At 33.5% G+C, this 14,217-nt stretch overlaps 2 protein-coding genes across 2 annotated transcripts; one reads left to right on the top strand and one right to left on the bottom strand.

The window, feature by feature from the left end:
• The first annotated feature begins 1,343 nt into the window (after window positions 1-1,343).
• LOC129307057 (40S ribosomal protein S13) lies at window positions 1,344-3,837 on the top strand. The gene is made up of 5 exons (XM_054947918.1): window positions 1,344-1,478; window positions 1,651-1,723; window positions 2,133-2,271; window positions 2,371-2,557; window positions 3,518-3,837. The coding sequence occupies exons 1-5, from the start codon at window positions 1,456-1,458 to the stop codon at window positions 3,549-3,551; spliced, it is 456 nt and encodes a 151-aa protein (XP_054803893.1). The 5' UTR covers window positions 1,344-1,455; the 3' UTR covers window positions 3,552-3,837.
• A 2,933-nt stretch (window positions 3,838-6,770) lies between these two features.
• LOC129304558 (uncharacterized) lies at window positions 6,771-13,223 on the bottom strand. The gene is made up of 8 exons (XM_054944256.1): window positions 12,989-13,223; window positions 12,667-12,762; window positions 12,320-12,467; window positions 11,785-11,874; window positions 8,643-8,697; window positions 8,409-8,531; window positions 7,625-7,681; window positions 6,771-7,475 (listed from the first exon to the last, which is right to left on the bottom strand). Exons 1-8 carry the CDS (start codon window positions 13,177-13,179, stop codon window positions 7,351-7,353), a joined length of 885 nt encoding a protein of 294 aa, XP_054800231.1. The 5' UTR covers window positions 13,180-13,223; the 3' UTR covers window positions 6,771-7,350.
• Between the last annotated feature and the right edge of the window lie 994 nt (window positions 13,224-14,217).

Below are 14,217 nucleotides of genomic sequence, written 5' to 3'. Positions count from 1 at the left end.
GGTAGTTGCCGACACGTAGGCGTCGTCGGTTCACACGGCCCTGACACGTGATGACTACGTGGCAGGCATTCCGCTTTCACGGACGGGAGTTTTCATTGTCCTGATGACCCCGCTAATTCAGATTTTTCTTTGTTTTTTTTTTTTATTCTTTTGCTCTGTTTTTCGGCATCAGCCAACGGCCCAAACCGCCAAGTTAGGAGCTCACAAATCAACATAGGAAGGAGTGTCACATTTAATAATAGACTTTGCTTCCAATAAGGTTACCTCTGGATGAACTCAATGGAAGATATTAATCTTTTATAATATAAAAAATTAAAGTGTGAATTTTTATCAAGAGAAATGTTTATATTTAGTGTTTGGATGTATCTCAAACATAATTACCTTTAAAAGAGGATACATGTGCGTGATAAAAAAAATTATCTTTCAATAAGAGAATACTTATACAGAATTAAAAGAAAAGGATGATTTTTAATTGAAAGATACATGTGTATAGTTAACACAAAAAAAAAGTAGGAAGAATCCCAATAAAATAATTTTATAGAATAAATTTTTTAAAATAAGTTTTGAAAATAAAAAAAAATTGTTTGGATCATTATTCTGAAAAAAAAAAACCATATCTAAAGTGATGAAATAAAGGTGAAATAATGATTTACTTTATTAATATAATTATCATTAATTAAAACCATGACGTTAGAGCCTAGTATGAGAGGCAACCCCATTGCTCATAAGTGAGTTGCTGTATCATCTTTAGAATATATATATGTGTGTGTGTGTGTGTGTGTGTAACAACTTTGGAAGTTGTTTATAGTGAGAGCAACTATACAATCCTATCAGGCTGCAGAAAAGTCTGTCTTTGTTTTACATCCTTCTTGCCAGTGCTCATGGTGGTGCTTGTGTCATTTTGGACTGTTTTTGATGGCTCACTTCTTACTTTCACAATGAAATTGACTGGGTTATTAGTCTTCCTTGCTGTCTCTTTTTCGTTTCAAGACTACTAGTGGTCCAATAAGTTTGTTTAGTTTTTTTATTTTCCATGTCTTTAGGTTGCGAGGTTTTTTATGTACAAATTGTTTTAATGTTTATCGTATAAAGTTGGCTTCAGTTAAAAAAAAAAAAAAGGTTCTGTCTTATCTACTCCTTTTAATTAATAATTAATTTTGTGTAAGTCAATCTCTCTTAAATTAGAAAAATGTTACGTCCGATCCGTTTTGGTGTTAAAATAAGGGAAGCCCAATTTTGAACATTTGTTTCTGGGGCTATAAGATCATGATTGGCTTACTGGGTCCGGACTTGACGCCCAAGTTTCAAAGGCCCAAGGAATTATAAAATGCTAACAAACCCTAGCTACTTCCCCTGTAATCTTTGCTTGTTCATTTCCTCGCACCTCCTCCAGAGGCAGCAGGGAGAGCAGCAGACCAAGAACGGAAGGGCGTTTTCCTTCTCAAGCTTGGAACAATGGGTCGTATGCACAGTCGTGGGTTCGTTTTCTTTCTGTTTTAGGGTTTATCAAACTTGGTTTCAGTATTCGGATTTCACATTGGGGCTTTATGAGCTTGAACAGAGTATTTTGATTTCGTATTGAGGATTGTGAACATTGACTGAGGATTTTGACGTTATCTAAGTCGGTTTAATCTTTTGTTTCTTTGTCAGTAAGGGTATTTCTGCTTCGGCTCTTCCTTACAAGAGAACGCCGCCAAGCTGGCTGAAGATCTCAGCTCAGGATGTGAGAAGCCCGAATCCTTTTTTTTTTTTTTCCAAATTAACTACTATAGTCCGCTATGTATCTTTTTGAATGCTACGTACATGTACTTTTTATTTGGTATTTGATAGTTGCTACTCATTTTCACGAAAGTTTTTTCTGTGTTATCCACATGTATATTTTAGCTAAATAATATGATAATTTGATTCTCTGTTGCGTGAATTTTGTGTGGAGGAATGTAACTGAGGTGAATGAAGTACTCTTTTGTTCCACTTTATGTTCGTGAGAGGGGGTTTTTGATCTGATTTGAATCGTAATTACTATAAGCATGTAGGGATGTGAATAATAATTATCATCGACTTAGGAAATTGTAATTCCCATTGCAAACGGATCTAATTTTTCTTTGTCTGATATCTTGAATTTGTTTTCCTAGGTTGAAGAGAACATCTGCAAGTTTGCCAAGAAGGGCTTGACACCATCCCAAATTGGTGTTATTCTTCGTGACTCTCACGGTATTGCTCAGGTGAAGAGTGTGACTGGTAACAAGATTTTGCGTATTCTCAAGGCCCATGGTAAGCTTCATCTCTTGTTTCTAGTTATTGTCAGGTAGCTCTTGAATTTCGAGGATTTGTTTTTTTGACAGTGAATGTAACTTACTTTCTACTTTTTAGGTCTTGCTCCTGAAATACCAGAGGACCTCTACCACCTTATCAAGAAGGCTGTCTCAATTCGCAAGCATTTGGAGAGGAATAGGAAGGATAAAGATTCCAAGTTCAGGTTAATTTTGGTAGAGAGTAGGATCCACCGCCTTGCTCGTTACTATAAGAAAACAAAGAAGCTTCCTCCCGTGTGGAAATAGTAAGTACTGAGGCTTTATCTAATGCAGAACATCAACATCTTATTAATTGATTAATGTATGAGTCATTACAAAATTACATGAATAAACTAATACCGGTTCCATGCATTGTTTAAAGCTTTTGGTAAACATGTTTAACCTCCTTTTAGGGTATTCATTATCTGTCATTTAGCTCGGCTATTGATTCTGATTAAATAGACTGACATCTAAGACAATATTTTGGCAAATGGAAAATTTGATTTCCCAAGCGTGTTGAAACTCATTTGTAACGTGTTTGGATATCAGTATATAACAAATAAGAAAATAATTGAAATTAATGTCTGATTCTTTTTGTGAAAAAGATATTATATTTTCTTCTGTATACCTTGAGAAAGCATTTGGGATTCGGGATCCTTGCATAAGTAATGTAAAGGAAAGAATCCATATGAGAAAGAAGAGGGTGGGAGGTTTGTCAACTATAATTTCTGTTCCCCATAGATGCGAAAACTTCCACTTCAAGAATCTTTCAAATGGGGGGAACTTTGAAATATTTTTTAAAAAATAGTAGAAAATCTTTAATCATCTTCCCGTCTCTGTTGATGACTCTTTAACAGAGAAGATTCCTTTTCATTATTCGCCATCCGCACAAACATAATCTGTAGAGATGGTTCAAGAGAGCTTGCCTATAAACATGCACTTGTATGTTTCTTTTATTCATGTTTTTCTTCCTCAAGTAGAGTTGTTGTGTTCTATTTTTCAGATTGTGTTATATATGTGAATGTGTTATATCATTCCTCATTATTTATTAAAGTAGCATTGCTGCTTTTGCAATCTTGATTCTCTCTCTCTTTCTCTCTCTGTATATTTATATATGCTCCAATTTTTCCCCATTCAGAAGTGCACCTTTAGAAGCATTTAGCATCCGTCCCCCCTTCTGTTTTTTTTTTCCGCTGGTATTCTTATTCAGTTCTTATTTTTTGCAGTGAGTCCACAACTGCCAGCACGCTTGTTGCTTAAATTAAGATAATTGGTGATGGTGTTGATTACCAGCCTTGTTTGCTGGATGCTTGGTGATAGGATGGAACTCCAATCTTTTTCCTGTTGGTAATTTTGATAATTGGTTTCGTTTGCTATAAGTAGTTAGATGTATGCATTTTGTATCATTTCATTGTACTTCTGAGTTTGGTGACTCATTGAGTACTGAGTTAAACTTATTTTCTTAGGGAAGCCATAAAGTGGAAAACTGGAAAATTGAACATTCGATTCCTTTGGTTATAAAATTTTCAAATCTTGCCCTAAACAACTGATAACGGGTTAGTATTGATTTCTTGATGTAGTTGTCGTCCTCCTCCTTCAAACATCTGTGTTAAAAGTGGGATGACGATTCAGTCAATTCCCATCAGAATGGTGTGCTTTAAATAAATTTACTAGTTTGACTGCTTAGGTAAGCACGATGAAAATGTGATAAAATTTAATATTATATATCACAAGTAACGCAATTATGATTCACAATTTTTTGGATGAAATTACTTTTTCTTACTCATTAATATGATTAATTAATTTTTTTCTTTATATTTTGATTATTTAGTTCATTGTCATCCTTTTTAGCAACCAAGTAGCTCTCCGGGGTGTGGCTTGGTGTTTAGGATGGAATGGAATGTGCCATATTTTGATAATTTATGACACTTGGCTTTATGACGCATTTCCCCTACATTCTTGGCTCTTCCAACATCTAGTTGTATTCACTCACTTTTACATATGTTGTCAATCCAAAAATTTGAAATTTAGTACTGTTTATCCTTATGTTTTGGAAAAAAAAATTATAAAAATTAGAGTTATTTCTTAAAAGTTAGGGACTGATTTTTAAATTGCTAAAGCTATAGATACTTGGACTCTAATCAAATTTTGGTGATAAAATAATTTTTATTAAGAGATAATTTTGGGTCTCTGTATTTTGTTTAAATTTTGTTATAGGATATTGTACTTTTTTCAGTGAGGGACTTAAAACATGGATAAAAAAATGTAGAATCCTTTCATCAATCCGAATAGCTTGTAAAATAAAATGGAAGCGTTCTTTATTTAAGAATTGAAGAAGTACTAACTTTCCCAGGTTTCTTTGGAGTTGGATTTATATATCTCTGAAATTTTTAACATGAGCAAATGCTTAAGAAATTTATAATCACCTCAAACAGCATTGTCAAGAGTTCAACCATTGCAGATTTTGGATCCTGTTCATAGCGTTCAACCCAATTTTTAACTACATTAGGAATGAGCTTGCCTTATCCTTTGACAACCTCCAAAAAAATCATACAAGGAAATTTACTTCAGCCTCAATCCAGTTATGACAAAAGGGCAGCTAAAAACCTGATCAAAGTCATTCTAAGAAGATAGCCCTCACTCAAGGATTGAGTTACAAAATTATCCGCTCTTAAAAACAAGAACCAAAAAAAGAAAAAAGAAAAAAGAAAATCCCCACAGATCATGGTGCGGCTCACCTCACATGTGATTAACGAACAGGAAAGTGCATACTCTGAACTGATGCATCCCATATACACGAGTTTGAATGACCCATTCATCAGGTATGAGAAAGAATAGAAAAACTTAGTAAAGAGTATATGATTAGTCTAAAGCATGCGTTCAAAAATTATCATATACCTATAGCAAAATTTGAGTAAAGTGTAGAGATAATAGATTTAAAGTTATTTTTTTCTCATAATTTTCTCTTATTGAAACAACAATGATAGGAAGGAAAAAAAAAAAAACCTTGATATATCGAAATTACAAAATTACCAAACAAGTTATTTTCATTTGAAGTTTTTTTTTAATAGAAATCTTCATTTGATGTTGTTATTGTTGAAACATCACTGATGTTGTAGCATATATTAACACATGGGATTTTACCAAAAAAAAAAAACGTTTATATTTAAAACGAAAAGACTATCATATTAAATATTTCGAGGTAAATAACTATTGTATTTACCATCACCCCAAAATGATGATAATTCATATTTCCCTGTATATTGCTTGAGAATAACTGTTTCTTTAATCTTTGTGGCTCCAATCTGTCACATTTCTCAATGCTTTTGAATTTAGCAAATGAGTTCTTGTTTGGTGTACTCCCCCCCCCCCAAAACAAAATGAACAGCTGTTAATCTATACTATAGTATGTCATTTTATTTAACCATTCTGATATTTAATTCTTTAACCAAAATTAAGCTGGCGATTAGTTCTGATTTTTATTTTGACAAATTATTGAAATAATTTATAAGCATAATTTTAAATGACTATTTATTGGTCTAACTAGTCAAACTAGCTGATTTAGTTAAGTTCTCTCGACAACGATAAACATGACATTTCCCCTGTGGAAGCAATCTCCCACCTTTTCCCAGCAATTGGATTTAGATCCCCTACATTACCAGCCTCTATCAATTGCTTAAGTGCAGTGTATTGGAGGAAAAAAAAAAAAATAAAGTTGTTATAAGTAAAATTAAAATATAATTTTAATAAATATTTTAACTTGCATTTCTTGGTTTCCAAGGCTCAGAAGTTGTATCAACTGATTATTCTGGCTTGTTCTTGGAGGCGGCAAGTTCATCAAACTTTTCATATGGTCCAGGCTTTTTAATCCTTCAAGGTCTATGTGAATCTCTTAACATCTTCTCCAGAGTCCTTCATGTCTTCCATTACCATTGACTCAACTCTATCATCTTCTCAAGACTCCTTCACGTCTTCCTTCACCGTTGGCTCAACAAGGTCTCTCCCTGAGTTGAGCTCCATGCAACAATGGTCTATAGCAAGTTCTTTTCTTCTATGCCCAACAACCTCGAGTATTCCCATGGTTGGTTAGTTTTGTCCTGTCAATGGCACTTTCACCTCTTCTCTGTTCTCTATAAAGTTTTGCAATATTTGGTAGGTAGAAAAATATTTTCTTAATACACACACACGCACCATCTTATTTTCTTTCTAAATACATTATACATTTATTTTTAGAAAACACTTCTCCATATACTAAACATGCAGTATTTCTTCTTTCAAATTCCTCCTGGGATTCTCTATCTATCATGGATTGTTACTGCTGTGATACCAAATGATGGTGCACTCCAAATCAAATGATACTTGAACCCACAAATGACTTTTCTAGAATATAATCTTAGCAGAAAGAAAACACAAATATGGACAATAAATGGAAAGCGCACACAAGGCTAGCACTTGGGAGGCTGAAATTGCCCCACACTCATTGAATTTTTTTTTTTTGCTAGAACATTCATTTATTGGTTGCTTCAGTCAGTTACAAGCGTGGGCTTTTTTTTTTTGGGGAGAACAAGCGTGGGCCATTAAACCCATCAGAAGTTTGTAATTTTAACAAAGCCTAAAAACAAATTCTACATAATTTATTCGAACCCAAAAAAGCCAAAAAAATAAAAATAAAAATGACATGAGGTTAGCTCAGGCAGTGAGAATGGGGGGAGGTATAGGAAAACGTTCAAGTTTGTAATTTTAACAAAGCCTAAAAACAAATTCTACATAATTTATTCGAACCCAAAAAAGCCAAAAAAATAAAAATAAAAATGACATGAGGTTAGCTCAGGCAGGGAGAATGGGGAGAGGTATAGGAAAACGTTCAAGATTAAGCCCTTTGATGTATTTTCTTAAAAAATAATAATAATAAAAAAAACTCAGAAGGGAAGCTATGTGCTCTGCCTCAGCTATATATATATATATATATATATATTTTAATCTAGCGCAAATCTATATTTAGTGATAGGGAATTACATAATTCTGGCCAACAGAAAACTAGCGAAATCGTGCAGCAAATTTAGAATGGAATTGGTTGTCTGCTTGGCCATGATTCTATCTTCTCGAAATACTTAACTGGCACAACCCCTTCAAAACCTTCTGTCAATATCACCTTATTTTCAGAAATGTAAAGCTTCATGCCTTCTGAAATAAAGATCAAAACAGAATAGAAGCATTCAATAATCAATACTCAATAGTCTTGTCTTCTATAGTATCTTAGAAACAAGGGAAAAAGAAACAGAACTTGATCACATTTGTAACACAGCTAAGGAAATGAGGCAAGTCTATCATACCGTCCAAAGCTTTCCGAACATCTAGAAAGATCAAAACATTGACATCCCGTCTCATACCTGGAAGAGGCAAACAAGAGAGATTTAGAATTCATGTACACAGATAGACATAAGCCAGCAAATCCAATTTCATCCGAGTCTCTAGTAGATACCAGATATTAATGACACAGCACTTCAGTTATTGATAAGCTAGATCTCATTCAAGAATTGAGCAATGCTCTAGGCATGCTTATCCTCCAAAATTAATGCTTTACATTTGTTTAACAAATTGAAAAATCATTTTGGAAGAGAGAAAGCCAAAAAACTTGGAACCTACCACTTGATTAGTAGACCCTACTTGGAGAGAGAGCCAAAAAACTTGGAACCTACCACTTAATTAGTGGACCCTACTTGTTTATAAATTTAATTCCCTAAACATGACGTCTTTGACTCTCAAATTCTACAGGAACGTAGAAGATCCAAATTCACAATTTTCATTTAACAAAGTAACACAAGCCACCAAAAGAAGACTTCAGATCCACAGGCATCCAACCTCCAACATGATGTCCCAAATCACTGAATGAGTTGGAGATTTCTATAATATTGCACACTGAAACATGCATATACAAAAAGGTAAAGGCATGTGATGGAATTCCTCACAAGGGCTCCACATTCTGCCCAGATCTGATAGGCCACATTTGAAAAATAAAGGCCAGCTTTCACACAGCACAAAACAAATATGCAGGACAAAATCTCAATGAATTACATAAAGAGGATATTTTCATGAAACATGCCAACATGGTATTACCACTTATTACTTCTCCGTCTGTTGGTAAACCACATGAAAAGTGAACGTGCAATCTCTTCATGCGCTTCAGACCAGATTCTAAAATTGAATTCAAGTTCCTTCTGTAGGTCCCATGCACACAAACTGCATATAGCGGCAAATCTAAGCAGTGGAACATACTAATTTGAAACAAGAATGAAAAAATAAAAATTGGGAGCATGTGACATGAAAGAAAAAAAAAAAAAGGCAACTTACCGGGAATTTCTTCAGCTGAAAGGATTGGTTTCAACAAGTTTTCAGTTTCAACAGCCTGCAGATTAAATGTCATTAATCATAGTGTAGAGCAGATGAAGTAAATTAAATGAATTCTGAATCAATCTGCCCAAAAAATAAGTCAGTATTTGATAGAAAAAAACATAACATGGGATACCTAGTTTCACATTGAATAGTTTGGGCTGCCTTCTGGGATACTTAAGTGGGTTAATTCCCCCACCAAAATAACTCTTTTGATGGAGTTAAAAGGTTCCCCACCTCGAGGGTTCATCAATTGGTAATGGTTCTGGTGGTTAGTGACAAGCTATTAAATAAAAAATTCTAACCAACAAAGAAGCCAAATGAAGTGTTGCTACCAAGACATCAGTTTTTCATGGCAGCCAACTCACGAAGACTAAACTAGCATGGGAGTTTAGCCCCATGTGTCATGGATTGCTCTATGGGTACTTAAATGAGTTAATTCTCCCATCTCAGTAGTTAACTTTTAGAGAAGATTTTACCCTTGCTTGAGTTGCTCATTAGAATTATTCTCAAGCAATATAAACATTCAAAGGACATATAAAAAAAAAGAATTAATGGCATGCATTAATGAGAATGAAAGGCATTCAAGAAAAATCTCCCAAACACAGGTTCTCACAATTCACTTCTAACTCTAGGACAGCTCAAACCTATCATTCATACAAAATAATGAAACAGACTGAGATAGTTGACAAGGCCAATGTACACCCCAAAAACAAACGAAAAGAAAGGAGGAAGGAAATTTTTAGTTCAGGCCTCAAATAAGACAAACCACTGGTATTCACATAAAAAAATTCTCTATTTTCATGCTATTAGATGTTCTTGGCTTTGTGTTTCTTGTTATCAAACGATTTTAGCCATCAATTTGAAAATCCATTGGAATAGTGACACCAAAAAAAACAAAACACCATAGGCATAAAGATAAGAAACTTTGTGCCATATCATTTATTTTGCCAGCTACAACGTTAGGGTTTGCAAACAATTTCATCTTTTGGTTAAAGCCTTGTTAGCAAACCATGAAGAGAGCATAGATTTATTGCTATATATTCTGAAGGTTAATATCTAGGTGTTTGAAGCATAGCACTGATGTAAACATTCATCCACTACTTGGAAGAATCAAAAATCAAATTATATTACTGGTAGTATTAAAAGGAAGATTGGAAATGATTGCAATAATTCCTTGGATACTAAGTTTTGGCAGAACAATGCAAATCAGTTTCAGTAGATTTTGGCAGCTAATGCTGTAAGAAATTGGAATGAAATCCTTTATCGAGCGGATAGAAGGTCTGATGATAGGTCTCATGAGGCTTCAAGTTTTGATTCCAACATTGCATGCAAAGTTAAGAGGGCCTTATTCACTCCCAAGACCCAAATTGCTCAAAATTAGCAGGACTAACATACTTCAATTAGCAACGCGTGTTATCAAGGTCATCAAGACCAAGAAACTATGGGCCTTTTTTCTATGTTGTTTGACTCTCCAAACTTTATCAGAACATAAATCCAACAAAACATGTTTGATTAGCTGGGTATATGGTTTCATGGTTTCAAAATTTGGCAGAAATTTTTGATATTTTGCAAAAGGAAACCATTCTTTTTCCTTGTTTGGTAAACCAAAAGGAAACGATTCTAATGTTTCATTCTTTATAAAATCTGGCTTTCATGAATCAAGCAAGGATTAAAACAGGAACAGTTCTCATCAGTATTGACTTGCACAAGATTTTCCAGTATTGGAATAAGCACAGTCAGGCTTCGGGTGATCAGTCACAGCAAGGACAGATGTGAGAAATTATTTATCAAGCTTTGAAAGAGAAGTTGGTAGTTCTGGCTGGAAATATGTTGCAATGCTTCAAGTGAAAGCATATCATCAGAACAAATAGTTTTATTAGCACCGTCTGTAAAGATGATATCACAGTCAGAGTACTGGGATTATTACAAACATTCTATGACGGAATCAGGAATTTTCTAAGATACTTCAGTATAAACATTAGCAATCACCTTCACAATCATGCATGGGATTGTGCTAAAATTGTGGCAACAAGACCTATGTCTTAAAGTTAGGCAGCCCGAGCAGGTTAGTAGATGATCACAGAACTTGGACATGACAATATTCTAAAGCATGCAATGTTCTCTATGGAAAACATGAGATAATGTGTGCGATAATGTAGTAGGTTCAGGAATTTAAGCTTATTTGACCTTGTTCAAGTACTTTTATATTCGTACAAAAGAAAATGCTCGTCAATTGACCAAAGCAAGCTTTTCTGATACAAGAGAATCATCTCCAAGTACCTGGGCTTTCGTTAAAAATGCAAAGGTCAGGACAGGAAATCCATATTCTACCACCTCACTTGTGAATATATCTTGAAGTCACTAGAACCAAAATTCATAAAAATAAAAAACAAATTCATGTTACTTCTTTAACAATAAAAAAATTTAGGTGAGTTGGGTCCTGAGAACTTACTAAGGTCAGGGCATGCTTTCAAGCTCATAGCGTTTATAAAGATAGTTACAAATCACCCACCAACAAAATCCTCATATTGGCAGCAGGATTTGATATCATGAGCTAGCAAGTTATCTTACCAATTGGATCAATTGGCTACGAATTTAAATTACTAGTTCTTGTGGATAATATAAACTACTCAAAAAGGCAGAGAGAAATGTATTCAATTATATGAATACTTTAGCATACAAATGGAATGGGCACCACTATTCATCAGCCTAAGGCTAAAGATAATTTACAATTGTCCCTAACAGTGACGTCAGTCACAATAAACTCCAAACAGAATCAAGATCTCCACAAATAACACTATCCGAAAAAAGCTAAAGGAATTCACAAGCAGATTTCTGTTTTATTGTATTCCACAAAGTTGCAATTCACATTTAGATGAACCAGAAAAAGATACAAAAGAAAATTAGACACAAGTACTACATTTACTTTTCCTTCAATGACATTTTAACCTATCCAGTGCAATTTCAAGAGAATTAGAATCATCATTCAGCATGAATAGTTAGAAAAATGGAGGGTGCCAATTGAATAAAGTTCAGTTATTTCTTCAAAACTTTAATAACCTGCAAAGATGTGATGATGTTCATGCAAAAAAATGTTTACCGTAATTGTGTGGCCTTGATTAGCTCGTATCAACAGCTCCTCATTCTCTTCTATAAGGCTAAACCGCTGCTTGTTATCCTTTCGGACAGCCTAAGGATATCCATAAGATAATGAAGAATACAAGTTTTTAAGGAAGTAGACATGAAATAGACATTCCCTAATAACAAGATTCACAAGTAATCAGTCTTAAATAAAGTCATCAAATATAGGCAAACTGAAATAGTTATAAATTTAAATTAAAAACTGTGAGTAATAAACATCATAGGCACCATAAGCCAAACAAGTATCGGGCGCTGCTATTTTGTTTCCTCACTGTATTTTAAAATATAAAACGCGCACCATAATTAAGCGTATAAATGACATTAAGTATTAAAAACATTACTTGAATTCTAATCCCGGAATGCATTTCACCAAATGCAACCATAAATTTGAGCCCCAAAGAAATGGCAGTGAATGAGTACTGACTACTGACAATAAAGATAAACTGGTTAACAGTGAAACAAACAAGAACTCGAGAAGAAAAAAATAAACTAACCTCCCTGACGTCATCAATAGTGTGCGATTTTAAGGGAATATTGGCAAATGTCTTCATATTCAGCTTCAGTAGATCATTGACCTTCACAAAACCATCGCTCCGCATATTCAAATTCAATTCAGATGCCATATGGCGTAAAATTCGTGTCCTGCAAATTTTACAACGGAAGTAATTACCATTAACGAATAAAGTATATCATAATTCAGCTGAATTTCTTTCAGTAGTTAAGAGCGAAAAATCCATTTTACATTAAGAATTACAGTAATTACCATTATATACAACTTTGGCTGTTCAGAACAAAAGAAAATGGTTAGAATGACATGATTGTAGGGTCTGCAAGTGCTTACAGAAGCCTCCCAAGGGCATCGATTTTATCTTTTCCGCCTCCACCGCCACGCCCTCTTGTTCTATCTCTGTCATTTCTCATCTCGAATGCCCTTCCCCTGCCACCACAGCCAATAAAACCAAAAATGTTTCAGAAAACATATTCAAAGAAATCTCATAATCATAGATTACACTCGAAAGCCTTTCTCAAGCTTCTTAGAAAATTTTCCTTAATATACAGCTAAGTTTTTTCTTTAATCCCGATAGACAAAGCCTTCCTCAAGTGTCCGCGAGGATTTCACCAAAGAAAGAAAAACATAAATAAAAATAGAGGAAGAGAACAACCTTGGACCAGCATGAGCGTGAGATGAGAATGAAGAGCTCTTGAGATTGGTGTTCTTCTCGGCATGATTCTCCATAGGAGCAAAGGCAGAGGAACTGAGTAGTAGAGTCGGAGCAATGGAAGAGATACGCGGAATCAAAACACTGAAGCAACGCGAAATCAGAACACTACTGTTGGTGAGGGAGGCAAACATGGAGAGGTTGAAGAACTATTGCTCGCTGATTCGGGTCCGATCTCTCCTCTCCGCCGGCTTCAATAAATAATAATAATAAAACATTTTTTTAATTGAAAGAATTTTAATGTAGATCCATTCTTATTTAAATTTAAAACCTCTAAATTTTTAAAATTATATTTCTATATTTAAAAATATAAGATATTTTTAATCAAATTTTACCTCAATAAAATTTTTACCTACTTTTAAATTAATTCTATATTTTTATATTTATTTTTATTAACTACCTTATAATAATATAAAGTCACCATCAATAGGGGTACTTTAAAAAAAAGCAATGATAACATCTCGAAAGACTAAAAATATTTTACATTTTTTAACATTCAACTCTTTAAAAAATGCCTTACATTTTTAAACGGAGGGAGTATTATAATTTAGGGGTACTAATTTAATATTAAATTTTTGAAAAAATGATAAAATTTCTCCTCATTCAAATTAATATCAGAACTTTTCTATATCACTTATTTATTATTTTAATTTATTTATTTATTTACTTACAAAATGTTATTAACTACTTTACTTAACTTGTTTTAATTTTAAGTGTTTAAATCATTTTAAGATAACTTGTTAATTTCTGTGTATATTGTTCATTTACTTATAAACTATTGTTCATTGTTTTACTTCATTTGTTCATTACCAAATTTTTATATAATTTTATTCTTGAGAAATGAACAAGTATAGTAGAGCAATTAATAATATTTCATAACTAAATAAATAAAAAAAGTAGGGCTATTATAATATTAATTTAAATGAAGGATAATTTTATTATTTTTCTCAAAAATTTAATATCAATTTAATATCATTGAATTGCTTTGATATTTTAGAAATTTAGAAGCTTTGAATTTGAATAAATGTGGTCAAGGGGTCTTTATTAAAATTCTCTCAATTTTTTTAATGGTGAGCATTGTTCAAAGTTAAAGTGTGACAAAAATACTCCATTTTTGAAAATTGCAAGCATAATTGTTCCCAAAAAAAGTTAAGATACCAAAAGTTCCTAAT

This window comes from Prosopis cineraria, unplaced genomic scaffold (assembly GCF_029017545.1).
Source record: "Prosopis cineraria cultivar Desert tree isolate PC_DT_omini unplaced genomic scaffold, ASM2901754v1 PC3, whole genome shotgun sequence".
In the NCBI taxonomy this organism is placed as follows: domain Eukaryota; kingdom Viridiplantae; phylum Streptophyta; class Magnoliopsida; order Fabales; family Fabaceae; genus Prosopis; species Prosopis cineraria.
This window is presented reverse-complemented; position numbering and strand designations above follow the sequence as displayed.

Excerpts from the sequence above, each read along its gene's own strand:
- LOC129307057 (XM_054947918.1), top strand. The coding sequence starts at position 1,456 with ATGGGTCGTATGCACAGTCGTGG. Across the intron at positions 1,479-1,650 it reads GGTCGTATGCACAGTCGTGG|TAAGGGTATTTCTGCTTCGG; the intron begins GTTCGTTTTCTT and ends TTTCTTTGTCAG. Across the intron at positions 1,724-2,132 it reads TGAAGATCTCAGCTCAGGAT|GTTGAAGAGAACATCTGCAA; the intron begins GTGAGAAGCCCG and ends TTGTTTTCCTAG.
- LOC129304558 (XM_054944256.1), bottom strand. The coding sequence starts at position 13,179 with ATGTTTGCCTCCCTCACCAACAGTAGTGTTCTGATTTCGCGTTGCTTC. Across the intron at positions 12,468-12,666 it reads GATGCCCTTGGGAGGCTTCT|GACACGAATTTTACGCCATA; the intron begins GTAAGCACTTGC and ends TAAAATTTGCAG. Across the intron at positions 8,532-8,642 it reads TTCAGCTGAAGAAATTCCCG|TTTGTGTGCATGGGACCTAC; the intron begins GTAAGTTGCCTT and ends CGCTATATGCAG.